This window comes from Notolabrus celidotus, chromosome 5, assembly GCF_009762535.1.
Source record: "Notolabrus celidotus isolate fNotCel1 chromosome 5, fNotCel1.pri, whole genome shotgun sequence".
NCBI lineage: Eukaryota > Metazoa > Chordata > Actinopteri > Labriformes > Labridae > Notolabrus > Notolabrus celidotus.
Window position 1 is genome coordinate 1,984,045 of NC_048276.1, and position 24,657 is coordinate 2,008,701.

At 43.4% G+C, this 24,657-nt stretch overlaps 1 protein-coding gene across 1 annotated transcript in view; it reads right to left on the minus strand.

Annotated features, from left to right (window-relative positions):
- fstl4 (follistatin-like 4) overlaps window positions 1-24,657 on the minus strand; it is a 295,733-nt gene that overhangs the window by 56,791 nt on the left and 214,285 nt on the right. The window contains exons 6-7 of the mRNA XM_034683558.1: window positions 20,869-20,935; window positions 3,373-3,539 (exon numbers count right to left, since the gene is read on the minus strand). Coding sequence (XP_034539449.1) covers window positions 3,373-3,539; window positions 20,869-20,935 — 234 coding nt within the window. The remainder of the gene's footprint in view (window positions 1-3,372; window positions 3,540-20,868; window positions 20,936-24,657) is intronic.

The window sequence follows — 24,657 nt, forward strand, 5'->3', positions numbered from 1 at the left end:
TCTCCTCTCCTTCCTCTCTGTCCTCCCTCTCTCCTCTCCTTTCTCTCTGTCCTCCCTCTCTCCTCTCCTTTCTCGCTGTCCTCCCTCTCCTCTCCTTCCTCTCCTTCCTCTCTGTCCTCCCTCTCCTCTCCTCTCCTCTCCTCTCCTCTCCTCTCCTCTCCTCTCCTCTCCTCTCCTCTCCTCTCCTCTCCTCTCCTCTCCTCTCCTCTCCTCTCCTCTCCTCTCCTCTTTGTCCTCCCTCTCTCCTCTCCTCTCCTCTCCTCTCCTCTCCTCTCCTCTCCTCTCCTCTCCTCTCCTCTCCTCTCTCTGTCCTCCCTCTCTCCTCTCCCATCACTGCACTCTGTGGAGATCCATTATGCACGGTCATGAGCCTGGGGGCCCGGCGCTGCCACCACCTCTCCTCCAGTCTCCACCTCAACACTTGACATTGTTTATCGGCTTATCATCACAGCAGACCAACAAGGCTGCTCATTAACATGCAATTAGTGCACAGTGATCCGGGGGTGGGTAAAGCAAGGCCAGCGCTGAGCTGTCACCTGAGCAGATGTGAGCAAACAGGAGCAGGGCCACACAGTTCATTAAGCAGGGATCGGACTCTGCTGTTTCAGAGAGCGAGCACGTTTAGAGGAGGAAAACTTTTCTGTATGTTTGATCTCTGATTTTTTTAAACTGCTGTCAGCTTCTCTTCTTCTGTTCCATCCTGCCTCGGGCACATCGTGGTTCCAGGTGTCTGTGCGGCTCGAGGGGGAGATTTACTGTTACTTGTCAGCTGCTGAGTTCTTCTAATGTCTGCGTGGACCCTGAAGCGGGGCGGATTGTTTGGCTTCTTTACTCTCTGTTATTAAATCTGTAATTTTCCTCCAAACCTTAAATTCTTACAGTATTTTATATGCAACACAAACAAGCAGAAATAAAAAAAAGAAAAGATGTTCTCTCCATTACAAAATATCCCAGAGCCCTGAACACTTTATAACAACAACATCATTTCTGAATATTTATTTTAATTCTCTTGGATTTGTTTTGAATCAGTGGAGGAGCACAGCACTGTGGCCCCTCGCTGCTGAGGTTATAAATAATAATATCAGAACAGATAAATATTAATCAGGATGTCTGAATTCATAAAAGGAACATGATGAAAACAAACACACCCGTACACACCTGAAGAGGCGTTGCAGCTGGGAGGTTTTTAATGGGATTAAATAGTTTTAAAAAGAGGTTCCTCTCATGACAGATCACAGAATAAATCTGTGTTAAATTTACACACTGACTTTTATCATCCTCCAGCAGCAGGATCAACAATCAGCTGTTCTCAGCAATCAAACTACAGAACACAGTTTTCATCACCTGTCCAACGACGAACAGGTGATGAAGAGGGATGAAGATGTATCTCTTTAAAAACACATTTTGATAGGAGATGTCACCTGAGTGTGTTTTAATCAACAGGTTTTGTTTGTGTGTATAGAGCTCTGCGTGGTCAGGCTCCTGAATGTATCGCCGACCTGCTCCACCCCTACCTCACCAGTAGGTCACTCAGGTCTTCTGACCAGGACTTGCTGGTTGTCCCTGGAGCTCCTCTAAGAACAAAAGGTGACCATGCGTTTGAAGTGGTGGCACCAACATTGTGGAACGCTCTTCCTGTAAATATTTGTTCAGCTGTCTCTGTTGTCACTTTTAAAAAACTCTTAAAGACACATTTATTTAAAAAGGAGAGGAGAGGAGAGGAGAGGAGAGGAGAGGAGAGATGAGAAGAGGAGAGGAGAGGAGAGGAGAGGAGAGGAGAGGAGAGGAGAGGAGAGGAGAGGAGAGGAGAGGAGAGGAGAGGAGAGGAGAGGAGAGGAGAGGAGAGGAGAGGAGAGATGGAGGACAGAGGAGAGGAGAGGAGAGGAGAGGAGAGGAGAGGAGAGGAGAGGAGAGGAGAGGAGAGGAGAGGAGAGGAGAGGAGAGGAGAGGAGAGGAGAAGAGAGAAGAGGAGAGGAGAGGAGAGGAGAGGAGAGGAGAGGAGAGGAGAGGAGAGGAGAGGAGAGGAGAGGAGAGGAGAGGAGAGGAGAGGAGAGGAGAGGAGATGAGAGGAGAGGAGAGGAGAGGAGAGGAGAGGAGAGGAGAGGAGAGGAGAGATGGAGGACAGAGGAGAGGAGAGGAGAGATGGAGGACACCTTACAGACTAATGTTTTAATTATGCTATTGTCTGTTTCTTTTACTGTTTTATGATTTCATTTTAACTTGAATATTTTTCTTGTGAAGCACTTTGTGATTTTATTCTATGAAAGGTGTCACACTAAATCAAATGTACTTACTTACTTACTTCAGTTTCTTAGTTTCAAAGCACTTTGTAACCCTGTTTTTAAAAGTTTTACAAAGATTGTTATTATTATTATTGTTATTGTTATTATTATTATTTTTGAGGCAGTATCACTGGCAATATTTTTTAATTTCATTAATAACATTTATTATAATTTGTATTTTATTCTATAGCTTTCTATTATATATTTAAATTTTAATTTTCCCCTCATACTTCTCTTTCATTGTTTATTAGTTTCCTACTTTTAAAGCACTTTGTAACCCTGTTTTTAAAAGTGTAATATAAATAAAGTAATAATTATTATTATTAGCAGATCATTGCTTTTGTTTTTTTTCAGGCAGTATCACTGGCAATATTTTTAATTTGATTAATAAAATGCATTTGAATTTGAATTTTATCCTATATCTTTCAATCATATGTTTCTATTTTTTGATTGTATTAATTTTTTGTTGTTTTTATTCCTCCATAATTTCCTTTTATTTGTCTTCGTTATATTTTTCTTTCATTTTTCTTTAGTTTCTTATTTTTGAAGCATTTTGTAACCCTGTTTTTAAAAGTGTTTTATAAATAAAGATGATTACTATTATCATTGCTATTTTTTTTTCAGGCATTGTCACTGGCAAGATTTTTAAATTGTATTAAAAATATTTATCTGAGTTTTCATTTTATTTTATAGCTTATTGTACTACATTTTTATTTATTTATTTTCCTCATATTTATTTTTCATTGTTTTTTATTTTTTTTTATTTTTAAAGCTCTTGGTAACTCTGTTTTTAAAAGTGTTATATAAATAAATAGTATTATTATTTTTATTATTATTATTATTATTATTATTATTATTATGAAGGAGCTGGAGGAGCAGCCATTATTCTCAGGAACTAGAAGAATAAAAATAAAACAATTATTAAATGAATGATGTAAACACAAACACAGGTTAGATCCTGTTGGTGTGTGTCTGCTGATGGATACGTGGTTAAAAACAGTGTGTGCAGCACGATGATGTCATCTCTTGGTTACAGAAAAGCAGTGATGTTGTCGTTATCACATTTTGAGAGAAATCAAAATGCACCTACATTTATATCCTCCAGATCCAGGAAGTTGAGTATGATGCCGTTTCTCTTCCAGATGATTGGCGGGCGCAGCGTTCCCTGGATGGCACAGGTAAGGACGGCGCTGAGGCCCACCGTTACCGTGGAGACGCTGATCTGCTGGTCCTCTGCCAGGCTCAGCTGCACAACCTCTGTTAGGATGAGAGGATGAAGGGAAATGATTGGGTTTTGGGTTCAGATTGAACAGATTCCACAGAAGCAAATATCAGATATGAACGGATAGAATAGAAAAGAGGAGGAGGAGGAGGAGGAGGAGGAGGAGGCAGAGGAGAAACCATGAATCAGAATGAGGATGCTGATGTAGTGGAACTGTAGCCGGGCTTAATTCATCTCTAAGCATCCATCTCATTACAAGTGGACCGCGGAGGATAAACAGCTGTCAGCCAGTGAGGGATCTGCAGGCTGAGGAGAGAGCGCGAGTCAGAGGACACACAGCTAGCCAAATATCATTTTTCTCATTAAGGTGAATTTATGATCATTGAAACGGCCATCCGATTCAATTCACCTTAACGGCAAATTAAGAGTTATTCTTCTCCGGCTCCCCCCCCTGCACCATAAAGAGCGTCTGAGGCCGAGCTGTGTGGTCACGCAAAACCTACAGAGAGGGAACTTCTTCACCTGCTGGATCCTTTCCTGACAGTCAGATTAATTCAACGTTTCATCCTCAATGAAGGAAAGTTTCACTGCAGAGTGTGTGCTTTGTTTCCTCTCTGTTTACCTGCTTGTGGTTGCATGCATTAAATATATTTAAGTTATATTTTTGAGCATGTCAGCCTGTATGATAGGACATCTGAAGAAGCAGACATTATGGCTGGATGATTAGTTGAATTTTGATCATGATTTTGTGTTGTTGGCTGTGTTTTTAGTGTATTTTGCATGTTGCAAAGTGCATGTAGATGTGGTAATTATTCTTATTTATTGTTTTTTTATTGCTCAAGTTTTGAAATCAATGAATATTAATAATCCATCCATCCATCCATTATCTTGACCGCTTATCCCGTTAGGGGTCACGGGGAGCTGGAGCCTATCCCAGCTGGCTTCGGGCGGAAGGCAGGGTACACCTTGGACAGGTCGCCAACCTATCACAGGGCTAACACAGAGAGACAGACAACCATTCACACACACACTCACAACCACGGGCAGTTTAGAGTGATCGATCAACCTGAGCATGTTTTTGGATTGTGGGAGGAAGCCGGAGAACCCGGAGAGAACCCACGCATGCACGGAGAGAACATGCAAACTCCACACAGAAAGGCACCCGCCCGCCCGGGGATTCGAACCAGGAACCTTCTAGCTGTGAGGCAACAGCGCTACCCACTGCACCACCGTGCAGCTCAATGAATAATCGTGTTTATTAATCATGATTTCAATATCAATCAAAATAATCCTGATTATTATTTTGCCATAATCGTCTAGCCCCTGGACCCCCAGCAGACATGCAGCAAATGGTCGAGGCTGGGACTACAGCAAAGAGGACTATAGTCTCGGTACATGGGGCGCACGCTTAGACCACTAAGTGCACAAGTTTGCATTATCATATTTTCAACCTCTCCTCTTCCTGCTTCGTTGTATTCTCTGAGCTTTAAATAAAATATCACATGAACTATAAAAGTAGTATGGGAGGTAGAACCTTCAGTTATCAGGCCCCTCTCCTTTGGAATCATCTACCAGTCAGGGTCCGGGAGGCAGACACCCTCTCCACTTTTAAGAGTTGACTTAAAACTTTCCTTCCTGATAAAGCTTATAGTTAAGCTGGATCAGGCTTGGACCAGCTCTTAGTTATGCTGCTATAGGCCTGAACTGGCACACTGACACACTGGGATCCTAGCTCACCCTCTTCCCCCCAACCCCTTCATCACTTACTTTAACTCTTCCTGTCCCATTAAAGTTACTAACCATAGACCTTTCTGGAGTCCCTGAGCTCCCTTGTCTCGTAGGTTCCTCTGAGCTGCCGTAGACGTCCTCCTGCTGTGAACGATCTGGACTCCAGCTGATACGGACGTGCTGGACTCCAGCGGCAACAGCTTCTAGGACTCGTCTCATCACTATCACCTCTCTCTCTTACTCCCCTCTATCTGTCTTTCCAGACCCAGATCAGTCGAGGCATGATGGCTGTCTAACATGAGTCTGGTCCTGCTGGAGGTTTCTGCCTGTTAAAAGGAAGTTTTTCCTCACCACTGTAACTAGCTAAATACTGTGAGGTGCAATGCTCATGATAGATTAAGGTGGGGTCAGACTGAGTCTTACCCTGTCTTGGTGTTGGGTCTCTGTTCATAATTTGACATAGAGTGGTCTAGACCTCCTATGTTTGTAAAAGCGTCTTGAGATAACGTTTGTTGTGATTTGGCGCTATACAAATAAAGATTGATTGATTGATTGATAAATCACTAACCAGTGAGAGGAGCATTCGTTCCACTGACGACACTGTGAATGTGGAGAACACTCACGTGTGCACTGACATGGTAAATGTCAGTGTGACAGAGTTTATATGTTATTAAATTACATTCATATGTTAGTCATAAACCAATCACTGTGTTTCATCTGAGCTTAAAAACAATCCTCTTACAGTGAAGTTGTTTCTTTCAGCTTAAAGAGCATGCTAAACTCAACATCCAGCTAACTCAGAGTTGCACTCAGATCACAAATTAAACAACAAGTGTGTCTTTAAACAAACAAAATCAAACTGCAGTGATATATTTTTGTGGTGCATGATTTAAAACAGCTTTTATAAACATCAACATGTCTGTGCTGAGTTTCCTAATCCATGCTTCTTATCTTCTATCAGCCACACAGTGCTGCTGCGTTCTCACCACCTGTAAATGCATGAATACCTGCATGCATACGAAGATCTGAACAACAAACACAAGCTCTCACCTGTAGAGGAAGACTGAACAGCAGTGATAAGGCCAGTATCTCAACAAACCTCTCCCTCAGACCCACAGAGAGGCGATATTGAAATGTCAAAAGCGACCTGGAGTAGTCGGCTAACAGACTTTGAAATGTTTGTGGGGAACCTTCTGTCCGGTTCCAGACTTTGACAAACACTGCTGTAAAGGACCCCTGGATATTAGCTGTCTGTTTGGCAGAGCTCGCCAGGTGATAGATGTATCCGGGCTGACAGCTCGGTCTGTCAGTGATATTCCAGACTGCCTTGGGTACACTATCTGCCAGATCCAACAAAGTTATAATTCAGCAGAGCGGTAATTTGGGTGGCAGAGCGGCTTTGAGTGCCATGTGGACAGATGAGGGATGAAGGGCATTGATCTGACATGGCTTGGAGGGCAGGTTTCAGGGTGGTACTGTGAATTTCAACCACATGACTTCTCACACAAACTTTCAAACTGTGCATGGAGACAAGAACTCTGGTACCGATCACATCCTGTATGATAAATAGACGTAATCTCTGTGACGTCACCCGTCTGTTCCTGAAGCCCTGATTGGAACGTGGACGCCGTGTTGGAAATGCTGAACTCAACCTAACTTCTGTGGAGGTAGTGTGAGGGAAAGAGGCGGGGCTTTGGCCTCCTTGCTAACAGCTACAGTGTTTGTTCTTACGTTCAATAGTGGCCTCACAGAGGTAGCGCTCTGGGGTGATACGTGATGAGGTTGGTCGTATTAAACTTCCCTGGTTCTGTGCCACCACAGAAAACTAGTGCATGACAAGTTTTTCACTCAGCTGCAACGTCTTTTCGGATTTTAACGAACAATACTGCCACACGGCCGACATCACTCCTACTCCTTGCTACTTTGTTAGCATCCTAGCACACACTGTTGTTGTGATCCTGTAGGCTCTGCATGCTGGATAGAAATGCTGGAGAGGAGTCTGGAATGGACTGCCTGCATGGGAGTGCTTATATTTTAAAGGTGACATATCATGCAAAATTGACTTTTTAATGGTTCTTTACCTGAAATATGTGTCCCTGTCTACAAACCCCCCGAGAATGAAAAAAATCCATTCTGCCCCTGTTCTGATTTCTACACCTTTCTGTAAATGTGTCTGAAACGAGCCGTTTCAGACTTCCGTGTTTTTGTTACGTAACAACAATATCCGGTCTGTCACGGAGTCAGAGCTCGGAGCTTGTTCAGCCCATAGACTGTATAAAATACAACTCAACCCCTCCTCCGTTTTTCATTCCCTGCACACATGTGTGCTAACAAGGAGCTTAGGAGGGAGGCATGCTAGTTGTAGGCTGTCTTAATAAACACAAAGGTCGGTTTTACTCCCCACGTCTGCAGATTTGAAGATATAGTGGATGATTTTTATTTGTCATGGATAAGTGCTAGCGCTAGTTAGCATAGCCACATAGCTATATGTTCGTAGCTGTAGCTGTGTACCAAGACACACGTCCACATACTGACAAATAAAACAACAAGAAACACTAAATCTGTGACCAATGGTTCAGAAAGGTCCTGCTGCCTTTCTGGCAGAGGTCGGTTTTACTCCCCACGTCTGCAGATTTGAAGATCTAGTGGATGATTTTTATTTATCATGGATAAGTGCTAGCGCTAGTTAGCATAGCCACATAGCTACATGTTCGTAGCTGTGTACCAAGACACACGTCTACATACTGACAAATGAAACAACAAGAAACACTAAATCTATGACAAATCGTTCAGAAAGGTCCTGCTACAGGCGCCTCTCCGTCAGGATCAGATTCAGAGGGTTGAAGTAACGTGATCTGTGAGCAGCCGTGTATATTCAGCCAACATGTAAACATTAGATCAACGTGCTGGAGAGCCGAGGCACATCCACTTCCGGAGGGGGCGTGGTCAGAGGGAAAACAGAGTGTTCAGATGAGGAATGCAGAAGAGGACTTTTCAGGCAGACCAAAATCTGATTTCAAAGTGTTTTTTTGAGCATAAACTTTAAAGACATGTTTTGGGGACCTCTTAGACCAATATATGTTGATGAAAAAAGCGTGATATGTCCCCTTTAAGTCTCACATCTTATTTTCTTTCAATGGTTTAATATTTTAGTCTTTTATTATCTTAGAAATGTATTTTACTTTGGTGGTTTTAATTTCCTGTTTTGAGTTTTAACATCTTATTTTACCTCCTGTGTTTCCTCATTAAGATAACATGAGAGCGTTTCCTCAGTTCGTTCAGTAAATTATTTAGATTTTGTATTTATTTATTTTATTTTTATTGTTTTTATTATAATTGTTGCATATTGTGTTCTTAACCTTAGGATTGTGGGGTGGGTTTGGGGTCAGGGCTGGGATCTTTTTCTTACCTTATTCGGTAACACTTTACAATAAGGGTCCCTTAATTAGCGTTAGTAAATGCATTATTAAGCATTAATTAACAGTTTAATAATAGTTTAATAACCGTTATAATGTATTACCTAACATTAACTAACACATTAGTTAATGCATTAATAAGCAGTTAATTAATGTCCACTGCTCAGAGTTAATTAATACATTATTAAGCATTAATAAAAGTTACAAAACTTAATTAGTTAACCATTAGTGAATGCTTTCTGGACCCTTATTGTAAAGTGTAACACATGCATCACCTAAGTAACACATTATAAATGCTAAACTACCTCATAAGCATAAGCATAAGCGTGTGCATCACTTTTAAGTGTCCTCTGGAAACACTTCTGTTGTGTTGCTGTCTATTTGCAGCGCTTTTTTTAATGTGTAGTGTTGTTGTCTTTGCATCGTGTTTTCTAAATGCTGCGCATGTGTTGTCAAATTGATGAAGGTGTTTTCTTAATTTTCTTGTGTTTTGTCTTTTTGCATGTGTTTTCTTAAGTTGCAGTGCTGTGAGCTCTCAGGGCCACCGTACTTCTCTGTGCCAGTTGAGATGTTATCTGTGATTATCTGTTTTATTCTAAATAAAATGTGTTGAATTCTTTACATGTGTTGCTTCAACTACATTTCAACTCCTTTTGCTTCAGAGTATGTGTTACCTAAAGGATACATGTGTTACACTTTACAATAAGGGTCCAAAAAGCATTCACTAATGCTTAATTATGGTTAAGTAATGCTTATGAGGCAGTTTAGCATTTATAATGTGTTACTCAAGTGATGCATGTGTTACACTTTACAATAAGGGTCCAGAAAGCATTCACTAATGGTTAACTCATTCAGTTTTGTAACTTTTATTAATGCTTTATAATGTATTAATTAACTCTGAGCAGTGGACATTAATTAACTGCTTATTAATGCATTAGCTAATGTGTTAGTTAATGTTAGGTAATACATTATAACGATTATTAAACTATTATTAAACTGTTAATTAATGCTTAATAATGCATTTACTAACGCTAATTAAGGGACCCTTATTGTAAAGTGTTACCATTTATTCTATTTGAAGTTGTTTTTCTTGTACAGCACTTTGTGTTACAATGTCATTGTATGAAAAGCGCTTTATAAATAAAGTCTGATTGATTGATTGATTATATCAGAGATTTTAGATGCAGGCTGATATAATCCAATACTCGTTTTTTGCTGATATCGGACCAATATCTGATATCAATATTGGGACACCCCTACTAAAAATCTTAATATCTGAACTGCTGGGTTATAATAAATGTTTTGAACCAGGCTGTAAAAATGTTAATTTCTAAGATCAGCTCTTTTGAATGGGTGTGTATGTGGTTTCCGTTGTCTCTGCAGCCAGCCTCTAGTGGACACTCAAGGAACTGCAAATGCTAACACTTTCACATTTGCCTCAATTCTCACAGCTGGAGGTTGCAGCTTGTTACAGACGTACAGTAAAGATTTAAGTTTACCTCATTACAGACATTTAGGAGTAATGAGATAGGATTAACCCCCAGAGCCCGCAGGTGGATGCCGGAGAGGAGGTGGGTGTGAAGTTTGCACACAGCACTGAGCAGGACAGCAGGAGCTCTGTCAAAGCAGAGGCAGAGACAGGGAGGCATGCAGCTTAAATAGACCGCCAAATGAGAGGTTGTTGAGATCAGCTGATAGAGAGGATGACGTGCTTGCAGGCGGCACTCCATTTCTGCATGTCTAAAGTATTTGCTGCGTTCATGTTCACTAGTTGCGCCCAGAATCCTGATGAACAAATTCTGCAACTTGTGTTGACACATTGAACTCCTCTTTGCACGATGTCGGGTAACGTTCAGGAGTGCAGAGGCGAGAGCAGAAGTACGAACTGAAGGATATCTAATAGAGTTTGTCACTGTTATGGAATTTGGTACTTTTAATAGCCACAGCTGGACCACATAAGGAAGTCCTGGTGTGATAATATTGAGACAGAATCCTGAGTCACTGATTTGACACTTGCAGAAAAAAACCCCAGAGGTTTCTCATTTGAATTCAAATCTTCAGTTACTCTTAAAACATGGGAATGAAAGCATTGTTCAGAATAAACTGACTGGGGATTTTCAGATTAAATACTTGAATTTCCTTGGATTGTAAAGCTTCATCTCTGAATGCATAACACAGGTCTGTAACATGCTAACAATCAAACAGGATCAATTCAACCTGTTTACATTCTTTACAGGAGCTCTCTTCCAACCTCTCATGAGAGGTCAGTCTAAACTTCTGCTGATGTATTAGCCCTCACTTTTAATGTCTGCAGGAAAGGCCAGGGTAAAAAAGAAAAACCACACCTAGCTCTGTGAGAGATGGAGCAGAAGTGAAATGAATCCTGACACCATGAAATTAATCCTGATGCCATCCAAACTCCACCCGCTGAGATTACAGTTAGGAGACCAGGCCAGGAGAACGTTCCAGAGAAAGTTTGTTGATGTCTCCAATGTTGGGAAGAAGATGAGACGAACATAGTTAGAGGACAAATGAAGGTTAAGATATCACTGATTAAAACAGTCTTCATGTGACGGCAGGTTGTTCCCTGAAGTGATGCTTGTCTACCCGTGATCACTGAGTTAGAGCTACAAAACTATAAACTGTAGGAGTCTGTGAGTCTGTTTCAAACGTGCTTTGTCCTCCAGCAGAGGTTTCATGGATTAGCAGAGCTCGGTTAACTGACCACAATCACTGACCTCAGATCTAATCCATCAGAAGAGACGGTCTTTACTTCCAGCTGGTGTGGTGGAGGTTAAACATCAACAGACGCTCTGGTGTTTGGCTTTTTTATTAGCTTATGGTAGCTAACAGGACTCCTAATGCACAGGTTGCAGAAATCTATGCAATTAAAGTAACTTTATTTTTATGTTAGGAACAATGTTAGGTCTGAAAACTCAGTGAATATAGCAACAGTGCATGGAAGGGAAGCTCAGCTATCGACTGCTGCAGAAGGAGTCAATCATTTCAAGAAACTCTAACCCAAACACTACTGCCGGCGTGATTTTACTTCACTTTGCAGTCAGGAAGCTCTTTTGTTTTTGCATTATTCCTAAACACACACGTGTGTGTCCTTTCACCTGCAAACACTGCGATTGCGTTTACAGTGGTAGCAGTGCTTGGGTAGTGCGTGCCCCATGTACAGAGGCTATAACCGTCGTCGCAGCGGGCGCAGGTTCAACTTCAGGCCTCGCCCATTTTGCTGCATCTGTTCCCCTGCTCTCTATTTCCTGTCTTTCTTCAGCTGTCCTATCTGATAAGTGGAAAAATACAACTTAAATAAACAAATAAATAAAAGAAGCTAAAACATCATTACTCTGATGGTACATATTTGTGTTTGTGAATGCTCCTGCTTCAAATGCATTGAGTGATTTTCTATTCAAGGGGCAGAAATGTAACCCTGGCCTTGAACACATTAAAAATTATGATATTAAGCAATATTTTAAAGCAGAAGCTGATCTGAGAAAGAACTCTGCTACACAAATGTTGATTTCTTTATATCTAAACGGTGGCTTGGAAAAGAAATGTAGAGAGGAGATCTCAAAAGTGTTTCATTTCTGTCTCCTAGACAACAATGAGATCTGTTTGAAAGCAAAATGAGACTACAGCTTATGTCTCCTGTTTCTCATTCTTGCCTCCAGAAAAAAGTTGAGAGATCTGGTCAAACTCTGAAATGATTCTCAGGTATTTCTCAAGTGTTGTGACTCCTTTTGAGCTCAGGTGGAGAAATCAGGGAGCTCTCTCAATCTAACCTCATCCATTTGTTTTAGTCAGACTCAGTTTTTGTGTCTCAAGTTGAGCTCAGATGGAGCAAAGAAAGAGCCTGAGATCATCTTTCCATGAACATTTATAGTGCCCTGCAAAATTAAGATTTCAATGTAATTGTCCACAAACTTACAATTCTCATTCAAACATTTGAACCACTTGCAAGATCAGCTATTTAGATGTGAAATGATCTCTTCTTTGACTTCACAGTCTGGTCCTTCCTTTACAAGTCTGTTTGGAACAAAACAACTTCACAAAGATTTAGTGGATTTCAGAGAAACTGCAAAAGATAGAGGCCGGTTGATCATTTCCTGCATGTCTTCACTACTCCCCACATTTCCTGTCTCCTTCAGCTGTCCTGTCAAATAAAGGCAAAAAGGCCAAAAACTATATTTAATCAAAGAGAAGAAAATGAGCCATTAATGAGATCTCTCATTTAAGACTCATGTCATGTTCTCAACTATTTCTCCTAGTGAATTTTAGGAGAAACTAATGAGAACAATTTGAAACTTGAATGAGGCTGAAGTGAGAATCTCAATTTTGTCTCCAGAGACTTAGAAGAGAAAGCCTTAAGCAGTAACATTTCCCTCTGTGTCTGCTCATTGAATGAACAGACTGAAAATCGAACTCAGCATTCATCTCCAGCTTTAGGTTCTTATCAGACATTGAAACAAAGTTTTCACAATTTAATTTAATCTCTAACAGTTGCACTTATGTCAGATTATCTCAATTTTAAAAGCAACTCCAACAATGTCTGGTGGTGTGTCAGTCTCAGGTGATCCAGCAGCTCCTGTTTGGCCCGGCTTGCTGGGGGACGGTTGTCAGGACATTATCTGGATAATGATTCCTGCAGCTTCCCCGTCCTCCAAAAATAGCTCCGATGTGCAAGTTAGTAATTGACTTTCAGGGGAATTCAGGAGCTCCACTGATCGATCAGCGCTGCTAACTGAGCTATGGGCACGCTGACAGGACCAACAGGGAGGCTTCTGTAACCAAGTCTGGAGGGGAATACAGTACAGCACACACTGCAGAGGGAGCACAGAGAGAGGAGAGAGAGAGGGCTGGAAAATATAATTCATAATGGGATGGAAAAAAAGAGGACACGACAAAAACACATTAGAAACAGGAAACAGTGATCTGAAACGTGGAAGAGAAAGAAGATGAGCAAACAAAAAGGAGAGACGGCATACCGAAAGGTGGATGGAGGAGACACGGGGGAATAAGAACAGGAGTAGAAAATGTGTGTGCGTGTTGGACAGCAGGAGAGACAAATCGGATGCAGAGCACGTAGCAGATCTCTCAGGGAATAACTAATGTGGCGAGCTGAAGACTGCGGCTCAGAGAGCTGTCCCCGTCCACATATATAAGACCAGACTCTCGTGAGCCAGAGTGAGACATCAAGCCACAAAGCAGAGGAGCAGAAACCTCATGACTTTTTCAGAGGGGGAGACAGATAACATCCTGACTGTGGAGGAGGAGAGGAGGAAAAACGAGTACAGGTGGAGGAGTGGGAAAGTCTGATGTGGGTCAGGAAGGATGGAAACAGGTCTGTGTGTGTCTCTGTGCAGATAAATGTGCCACTCAGGGTCAAAGGTTATTGGAGTCTCACGTTGTCCATGTGAAGAATGAGCTCATCAGTGGAGTCAGTATCAGTCAAATAAAGCTCTGATGTAAGACATTAAACTTTATCAGACGTTCCAGCTGAATCTCTTCAGACAAGAATCTGTTCCATGAGAACAAAAAGTTTAAAATATTAAACACATTTTGTATTTTTATTCTCCAGCTCGTCGGTTACATAACTCACAAAATATTTTGATAGAAACTGAGCTGTGTTCAGCCGAATACTTCATCGCTCCTCTTAGATCCACGTCTCTCTCTTTAGTTAATGCTCCTGTCTTTAAAGAGCAGGAAGCACTTTGCCTGTCATGAATCATCATCTGCTCGTCGCAGATTGACCCTGCAGATGTTTTATATGCAGTGCTCTTTAAAGACTCCTTCCTTACTCTTCTGAAATCATCACACTGATGTGAATTTAACGGCCAAACTCCACCAGATCCGTGTCCGGTCTGTCACTGATCCTATTCTAATCAATGTGTTAACTTCCACTGGATCCTGAAGGTCAGAGCCCTCCGGATCAGACACACAAGACTTCTATTTGTGCCGGATGCCGGAGCACGACGCATCAATCTCAACAGAGCAGATGGAGCGGGACAGGAAGTCAGGTTTCACCAAAACAAAATGAAAACATCCGGTTAATTTTCAGAATAAAACACTCTGTGTTATCACCAGATCGTATTTCACTTAACTACAACAACAAACCAAAGTCATGATGAGCGGAGCCAGGCCTGGAGTCAACAGGTCAGAGGTTTTCAGAGGACCAGGAAGACAACATGGATGAGGAGAGGAGGAGGAGAAAACCTCCGTCACATGACTCCAGCTGTCCCGAGGTCCTGCTCTGATCTAGTGGAAGTCTGACGTTACTCTGGCTGATGCTCATTAAAGAGTTATCACCATGCAATACCAGGAACTACTCTGCAGGATGTACAGTATAAAGGTTATTTTGGGGAGCACACTCATTTAATATTCAATTCAGGAATGGTAGCACAGTAAGGAAGTGACTGTTTGCATGCATGCAGGTTTTATGGTTTTTAACAACATATGAAAACCTCTAAGAATCAGGTTTGTCCTGTAACCTGTTCCCAGGCCTGGAGTCAACAGGTCAGAGGTTTTCAGAGGACCAGAAAGACAACATGGATGAGGAGAGGAGGAGGAGAATCCTTGATTCAGGGATTACAGCGGGGGGAAACCTCGGTCACATGACTCCAGCTGTCCGGCGGTCCTGCTCCATGCTGCGTTCTGAAAATACAACCAGGTGGGTGTTGACAGACGAGAGAGCATGGACCCAGACCGCAGCGGATTGGAGACGGACCGGACACGGATCTGGTGGAAGTCCCGTGTGTCAGAAGGAGACACAAGTTTGAATGCACTTTATTTTCTTGACCTGGAGCTGTTTTAACAGAAGTCATTGACCATATCTGTATCTGTTTAGTTCTCTTTGTATTTGGAGCCTGTCATGAGTTTTAATGACTCATTTGTTGGCCATAGACACCAAACTGACTACGTTTGCAGGGGTGTTTTTACTACTGTTCCTGTCTGTGTCCGGATATCCAGCGTGTAACCATGGTCGCATTGTTTACATACGAGATCAGCTGTTAGCATCCCGTAGCATGTCGATGCTAAATGATGCTAGGCTCGATGTTCCCTGCGAGCTGAGGAGAAGGAGGCGAGGACGGCGTGCTGGTACTGAGGTGCGAGCTAAGAAAAGACGACATGGACCTATCCTTCCACCCACCGTTATGGGGACTGTGAGATCTATCTACGATAAGGTGGACCAGCTAATCCAGCACCAGAGTAGCATCATGCTAACAGAGCTAACACCGGACACGAATGCCACATTGGAAGGATTTCACCTGCTGTGGGCGGACAGGATACAGGAGAGCAAGACTGAACTAACTGTTGAAGAAGGCCAGCTCAGTCCTGGACCCTGTGGAGGTGGTGGCTGACAGGAGAATTATGGCCAAGCTGTCGTCTCTGATGGACATTTCTTCCCTATATATATTCTTGTTAAATTCTTGTAATGTACACCTTCTTGTTTGCTGCTGTAACTCCATGAATTTCCCTGTTGTGGGACGAATAAAGGAGTATCTTATCTTATCTTATATGAAACAGATTCCACACGACGCACAGACATATGAGATGTGCAATTTTAAGTTAGATGCAATGAAATTAATGACTGTTTGACTAGTCTGAGTCCATCTGATGCCTCCTCATGCAGCTGCAAACCAGAGTCCTCTTTCTGCAAACTACTGCACCATGAAGATGTGTAGGATTCAAAACAACCCCATGCTGCGTCCATCATTACTCTTTGGTTTTTAACTCAGACTTTAAAGCTGTTTTCTTTTCAAAGCGACCACAACAAGTGAAGACAACAAAGTCCTGAGAGTCAGGCTTAGCACATGAGCTCAGTGTCTTACTCAAAGACTTCGATGCTCCAACTTCTGAGCAGCAGCATCTCTAACTCTGTTAAAGCGTGCACACAGTGACTGTCCGGTGACATCGATACTGATCCTGCAGATTCAATACCAAACTGTATGGATGAAGTAATCACGTGGGCCTTCAGGTTCCTGTCTGATCCAATGAATTAAATACCTGAGAAATCAAAGTAGTTCATCACATTGACAGAGAAAGATCCGATATCACGGTCCAGCAGACCGGCTCAGTGATCTGCATCATCGCCCACATCGACCCTGAAGGACTACCGACGATCAGAGGAGCGGCCTCCTCAACATCAAGAGTCTGAAATCCAACACAGAGATAATCAGCATCTAATCTCTCTCTCACTAACTGCTGCCTGGGGTACAGTCACAGTGGACACAGTGACCCTGGTGGGTTAGTACAGTACCTGAAGGGAGGCGGCCCCCCCTGCTGAGAGCTCACAGTGTGTACAAACGATCCTGGAGCGTCAGCAGCGTGCATCAGTGCGAGGCGCTCTCTGCAGGGGGGCTTCAGATACGTCATCATGTTTCAGGCACACTGACACTGAACGTTATACATCATCCTCCACATGAAGCTCACACTCAATCAGTACCTGAGCACTCTGAGGCAGTTCATTACACACACACACACACACACACACACACACACACACACACACACACTGTATCCAGCTCACTTTCATGTATTGTACATTCAGACTGTCCCTCTCACACACACACTCTTATCTCTTATGTGTACACAAGCACTTATCCCCCCCTCTCTCTCTCTCTCACACACTCACTCATACTAACGGAGCAGCTCTCTCTCTGAGAGCACCGGGCTGGTGATTATTCATGGGAGGGAGATGGGGATGAGCAATCAGCGGCCTGCTCATTAATCACACTGGATGCAGACCCTTAATCTCCTCCACAGGTACGCAGAAATCCTCTGCTACCGCTCATCATCGCCTCCTGCTCTCCTCCACCCACTGCCTCATTTTCTCTCTGATGCTTTGTTTGCATCCTTGGCTCTCTCGCTCCGTCATTGTCCTTCGCAGAGTCGCTCTCCTGATATCTCACTGTCTCTCTGACTGCTTGTCAGTCTTCCTTTGCATTGGCCCCTGGTCTTAATCTGCCTCTCTCTCTCTCTCTCTCTCTCTCTCTCTCTCTCTCTCTCTCTCTCTCTCTTCCTCAAGTTTCATACTGTCCTCGCCTGGCTTTCCACCAACATGCGAGCAGAGGCATGCTGGTGCTTCTCCTCCAGCAGGGACCCTTAACTAGGCAGAGAGCAAGCCTTGTTAGGCTCACAAAGAGACGACTGAGAGAGAGCCAGAGGAGGACCAGAGAAAAAAAATGAGCGTGTGTGTAGGAAGGAGTTTTCAGACAATCTGTTCCAGGCTGTATTAACAAGCCAGGAGCAGCAATTTGGCAGGAGATGTTGCTCTGCGTCTGCACCTGCAGAAGTATTTTAAAGTAAAGCATCAGCAGCTGGACGCTCACCCTCTGATGCTTTTATTTCTGTGGTGTTTAAAGCTCAGAACAGCTACATGTGCTGTTCTGAAACTACATTACATTTACAATCACAGGCTGGTTCAAAGTAGGGGTGATACATCGATTGTTAGATTCATTGTGATACAACACGTGACGATTCAATTACAATTCATAAATGTTCAAAAACAATTATTTTTCATATCAACTAAATGACAGGAACACAACCGCTGCTCACGGAACAAAAGTGACACCTGAAGGAACAGACCAGGTGATTCTCCCGCTGTTCTCCCGAGTTATTTCTCCTGACAATCTCCCTACTTCATGTTGATGTCAATCAAATGAGTGTCCCTCAACTTCTTTTTCAAGAAGTCCTCTACTTGAGCCTTATATTCAAACCCCCCAAAACATCCACCCCTCCTCTCCCTGTTGATGGTTTGATCCAAAGACACTGCATGAGACATGTGACACTGGTAGCTAAACCACTAAACTCTACCTGATAACCTCAGGTGGAGATGCAGAGGAAATCTCTTCCTTCTTTAAATAAAGAGCAGAAAGCAGCAGAGGCTGAGGATGCAGAGGTTACTGTAGGTCAGAAAGCAGCAAAGGCTGAGGATGCAGAGGTTACTGTAGGTCAGAAAGCAGCAGAGGCTGAGGATGCAGAGGTTACTGTAGGTCAGAAAGCATCAGAGGCTGAGGATGCAGAGGTTACTGTAGGTCAGAAAGCAGCAGAGGCTGAGGATGCAGAGGTTATTGTAGGTCAGAAAGCAGCAGAGGCTGAGGATGCAGAGGTTACTGTAGGTCAGAAAGCAGCAAAGGCTGAGGATGCAGAGGTTACTGTAGGTCAGAAAGCAGCAAAGGCTGAGGATGCAGAGGTTACTGTAGGTCAGAAAGCAGCAAAGACTGAGGATGCAGAGGTTATTGTAGGTCAGAAAGCAGCAGAGGCTGAGGATGCAGAGGTTACTGTAGGTCAGAAAGCAGCAGAGGCTGAGGATGCAGAGGTTACTGTAGGTCAGAAAGCAGCAAAGGCTGAGGATGCAGAGGTTACTGTAGGTCAGAAAGCAGCAAAGGCTGAGGATGCAGAGGTTACTGTTGGTCAGAAAGCAGCAGAGGCTGAAGATGCAGAGGTTACTGTAGGTCAGAAAGCATCAGAGGCTGAGGATGCAGAGGTTACTGTAGGTCAGAAAGCATCAGAGGCTGAGGATGCAGAGGTTACTGTAGGTCAGGAAGCAGCAAAGGCTGAGGATGCAGAGGTTACTGTAGGTCAGAAAGCAGCAAAGGCTGAGGATGCAGAGGTTACTGTAGGTCAGAAAGCAGCAGAGGCTGAGGATGCAGAGGTTACTGTAGGTCAGAAAGCAGCAAAGGCTGAGGATGCAGAGGTTACTGTAGGTCAGAAAGCAGCAGAGGCTGAGGATGCAGAGGTTACTGTAGGTCAGAAAGCAGCAAAGGCTGAGGATGCAGAGGTTACTGTAGGTCAGAAAGCAGCAGAGGCTGAGGATGCAGAGGTTACTGTAGGTCAGAAAGCAACAGAGGCTGAGGATGCAGAGGTTACTGTAGGTCAGAAAGCAGCAGAGGCTGAGGATGCAGAGGTTACTGTAGGTCAGAAAGCAGCAGAGGCTGAGGATGCAGAGGTTACTGTAGGTCAGAAAGCAGCAGAGGCTGAGGATGCAGAGGTTACTGTAGGTCAGAAAGCAGCAGAGGCTGAGGATGCAGAGGTTACTGTAGGTCAGAAAGCAGCAAAGGCTGAGGATGCAGAGGTTACTGTAGGTCAGAAAGCAGCAGAGGCTGAGGATGCAGAGGTTACTGTAGGTCAGAAAGCAGCAGAGGCTGAGGATGCAGAGGTTACTGTAGGTCAGAAAGCATCAGAGGCTGAGGATGCAGAGGTTACTGTAGGTCAGAAAGCAGTAGAGGCTGAGGATGCAGAGGTTACTGTAGGTCAGAAAACATTTAGCTGTAGGTGATAAATATGATTTAAAGGACCCAGATAAATGACTTTAAAAAGCACATAGAGATGTAGATTCCTGTTACAGAGACTCCTTCATTGAAATAATACTATAATGGTGTTAACATCAAAATATGGTGTCAACACAGACCCCTCTACCTGGAACATGTGTGTGTTGCTCCTCACTGCAGTGGCTCACTCTACTCTCACTCTTCAACATGTTTATGAATTTTGTCATATTTGTAAGACATGGATTTTTTAAATTTTGTATGTTTTCATTCTATATTTTACTGCAAACCTTGAAATTTAGAGACATTTAAAGTATTTGACTTACATATCTGTTTATTAAATGATTTGTTCAAATAAAAGATGATGGAGATAAATGTGTTTGGTTACTTTAATTAATGGATACTGACAAATATACATTTTTTAAAAGTATGAAGTAGCCACAAAGTGAGGAAAAAAAAGAAATCCTGAATGGGAAAAAAAAGGTGCATCGAAAATCGTTATAATCGTGATAATCGTTGCATAATCGAATTGCAGCACCCTGAATCGTAATTGAATCGTGAGGTGCCTTGGATGGCACACCTCTAGTTCATAGTGAGGATACCATCATCTGATAAAGATGCTACCTCTATCTGTAACAAACACATCTCACAGGGAGAGAATGAACACTGATGCAGAGTTAAATCATGCTCCTGTCTTCTGTGAAGGTTTAAAATGACAAATATGAAACGTCTTCACGTCTGTTTATGATAAGACACTTTTGTTGTTGGAGAGGAAGTGATGCCTGCAGAAGAAAAGAAACCCCAAACCAAACAACCACTGAGAGTAACCCTCCTTTTGTCAACAGCATGTATTACCCAGAGACATCCTCCACAGTCCTCCTGCTGCAGCACATTTCCCGAGCCCTCTAAAGGGAACAATCGTCTCCCCCGCATCACTTAATGACCGATCCTCAGCCGGCTCACAGCTCGGCCCGTCTCTGAGGTGCTGCGGCTGCTGAGCACCTGACCGCACTGCACGGTGACAACGGATACACAGAGGACGAGGCGCCATAATGAAGCGCCATCAGTCGGGTAATGACAGAGCAGAACTTCTTCACTGTGTCATCCAGTCCCTGAGGGGGAGGGGGGGGGACCTGTTGGGGACTGAACAGATTAATTGGCTGTCTGCAGGGTTCACGGACGTGTTTACTTTAGCAGTCGACCTCCAAACTCCACTTATACGGACTTTTATCTTAACTACACATCCGCAGTGATTCTGGAGCTCAGAGCTGACTCTGTTTGTAAAAGTCCCTCCAATGCAAAGAGATGATAACACTGTCGGGTTATAAGCTCGCCACACTGAGAAGCTTTCTAGTGATACGACTCCTGAAGGTCAAAGATGCTGTGACCCTCTGACTGAGATAGGCGGCCATGTTTAACCATTTCTTTTAACAGAGCGATGAAACAAGTCTGAGCTTCCTTTGAGTCTTCTTTTAAAGATAGTCCTTTCTGGATTAAATTCATGTCATCCTCGACAGTACACGGTCATCCCAGTCACACATCAATAATGTCACCCGGTCAGCATACTTGCATCTCCATAACATCCCGCCTGCGTCCATCTCTCTCCCCAAACAGTACATCCATTCTGGTTCACACCCAGGTCACCTCCCGCCTAGATTACTGCAACTCCCTTCTTCTTAGTTTACCAGACAAATCCATCCTTAAACTTCAACTGGTTCAAAATTCATCACCAGAACCCCGTCCACCAGCCACATCACACCTGTCCTGCAGCAGCTCCAGCGGCCTCCCATCAACTACTGCATCATCTTTAAGATTCTGTTCCTCACCTACAAGGCCATCAACAACCGAGCTCCTCAGGACCTCATTGAGCTCCTCCATACTAAAGTACCCAACCGTAGTCTCAGGTCCTCCTCTTCCACCCAACTCACCCTCCCACCTGCTCGCTTGACCATCACGGGGTCGAGAGCCTTCAGCTGCTCGGCCCCCCGCCCAGTCAGAAACCCCCTTTCTTTTGGCACTATTTTCAGACGCACCTCGCAGACCGGTGTTCTTCCGCTGCATGAGCATGGATACACGCTGATCAGCTGTTTGGATCTGTCTGCACTTTTATGATCAAAAACTACAAACTGAAAAATTAGTGATTCTGACAGCGACGATGACATGCCGTTTACTGTGGACACAAGAGGATCCCTCTATGAACCAGAGTTTACAGAGGAAGAACTCCAGATGCAGACCCAACGTACCAACGAAGAAGAAGAGAGGGGAGAACGTTCTGTGCTGACGAGTGAGCAGGAGAGATCGCACGTTACCTGGTGGTGCCGGTGTGTAAACTGTGAGCCCATGCCAACGAATCCAGAGAGCTTCTGCTGTCAGGAGAGGGACTTAGTGACAACTTCAGGACCTTTCTGAATCAGAGGATACCAGCGGCTCACATACGGCTCCAGTCTGCAGACTTCACCTTCACTTTAATTTTTCTAGTATTGCTTTGTTATTCTGTTGTATTTATGTATTTATTTACTGTTGGTATGTTGCACGGTGACCTTGAGTGTCCAGAAAGGCGCCTTTAAATGAAGTGTATTATTATTATTATTATATAATTATTATAAGAAGCTCAAATGTAAGTCAAAGCATGTCACTGAAACAATGACGCCGACTCTGTTTGATCTTAAAGTTTGAAAATGACCCAAACTGATAAATCAAATTAATGCATGAACAGATTTTATTCATCAAATTTGTCTTTTAATGATCTTTAGTATTAAACAAAATAAATACAGCAAAGCTACAGTGTGTTTTCCTTTCACTTCTATGACCCTGAAGTAGCTCATATAACTTCACCGTCTGCGTCACATCCATTTCCAGTGTTTGGAAAAAAGATGCACGCAAAGCCAAGAGGCATTTTTGTAAAATCAAGTTCAAGACCCAGCTTAGAGAAACGTTATCGTCTCCCTCTTTGATTTGATAAAACCGACGTTTTAAGTCTCCAAAGGCCAAAAAAAGTCCTCCTGCTCTGAGAGGCTTAATGGAAACAAGCTGACAGTCTGGAGCTAATCTCCCATACTTCATTTGGCCAGATGAGACCCAATTCATTAAAGCTGCACTCTCATCTGATAGCAGCATAAGATCTCTGACAATCTGGATAATCTTTCATCTTTATGGAAACAAAGACAGACCCGTCACCCGCTCCTCTTCCTACCCCCAGCCGTGCATCTTACTGTAAAGAGTGGAGGCTTTCCCCGACGCACTCGGCTAAGTGGTCTGTCTCATTTTAAAGCCCTCTCAGCCTTTAGGGAGGAGGGGAGTAGGAGAGATTAAAGGCCTGCAGCAGACCTCTGCACTGCAGGAGCAGCATGCTGACCTGACCTCAGGGTGGCCAACAGAGAGACAGAATGCTCAATGAGGCTCACGGAGATCTGGATGTGTGAATGCATCAGTGCAGAGCTGCATGAGGGATGGAACAGTAATGTCAGTTCTGCATTATTCTGTGTGATACTGCAAGAACAGAGGAGTCTTGATTCTGGTGTGGACCTGTGACAGAAAGAGACGATACGTCCTCCATGCTAAAAGTGTAGTTTAGTTTCAGCTGCATCCTCCGTGTGCCCATCATCCTGCTCGCTGCCACAGATGGAAACGGTAAACATCGGCGTAAGTGGCGAGGAACAGCTCAATTTCAAAAGCGGGGATGTTGAAGCTGCTTTTAAATCTGACGGGTGGAAGCATTTTGGTTTCTTCGTGTCAAGAAAAGGAAAGCGGAGAGAAGGTGACGGACAAAGAAAGAACGGTACGCAGACTCTGTCAGACGAAGAGATTCAAGGCGGAGTGATGAAGAAACACAGCCAGGACACAAGACTCTAAAGGAAGCACATCACTTCCTTGTTTGAGCGATGAAGGGATCACAAGATGTGTTTATGGTTATGAAGTCAGAGACCTACAACCTTTTCAGGACTCAGGTTTGTTACCACACTGGAGCCAAAGATTCTCATCACAGCTGTTCTTTTGTCAAACACCAGGGCCTGTATGCACGTCCAGCCATTCCTCAAACGGGACCATTAGTCTTAACATACCGTTATGGAGCATCCCCAACCTGTTATTGCAATATCATCACATCAGGAGATTTTGACATCACTTCATCCCCACCCAGTGGCGTAGAATTGCGTATGGACCGTAGGGACGTGTCCCTACCAATCTGAAGCGATGGCTGAAATGTCCCCACCAATATTAAAGCTGCTGTGAGGAGCTTTTGTTCTGTGCCGATTCTGGCGCCCCCTTGTGGACAAAGTGATACCTCTTATCTCTTGTCCTATACATGCAAAAGTAGTGTTTTCAACAAAAACCTCACCCTGTTGTCTTTTAACAGTCATCTTTATCAGGCAATGTGATTATTTTCCATGAAAACAGTCAAATAAAGGCTGATTCTGAAGCGAGATGTCCATCATCTGGTCTGACACCTACCCCCTCAGGGCGGTTTCAGGCATAAAAAATGACAACAGAGAAGGTGTCAGTGTTGCTGCTGATGGTCTTGTTTGCTATTGAAGGTCATAAAGAGGCATCAGTATCATTTTCAGTCTGTTTCTCAGCCAGTTCAAAACTCCTCACAGGGCCTTTAAGGTGGAAGGGGGAAAAATGCACTTCATGCAACACATAAAGGGTTAAATCTTTCCCCACTTTGGCACCGCCACCCAAATACGTCTTTGAGACCGGTCTGTTTTTTTGGTTGGCTTAGCTCCCTGTTGTCA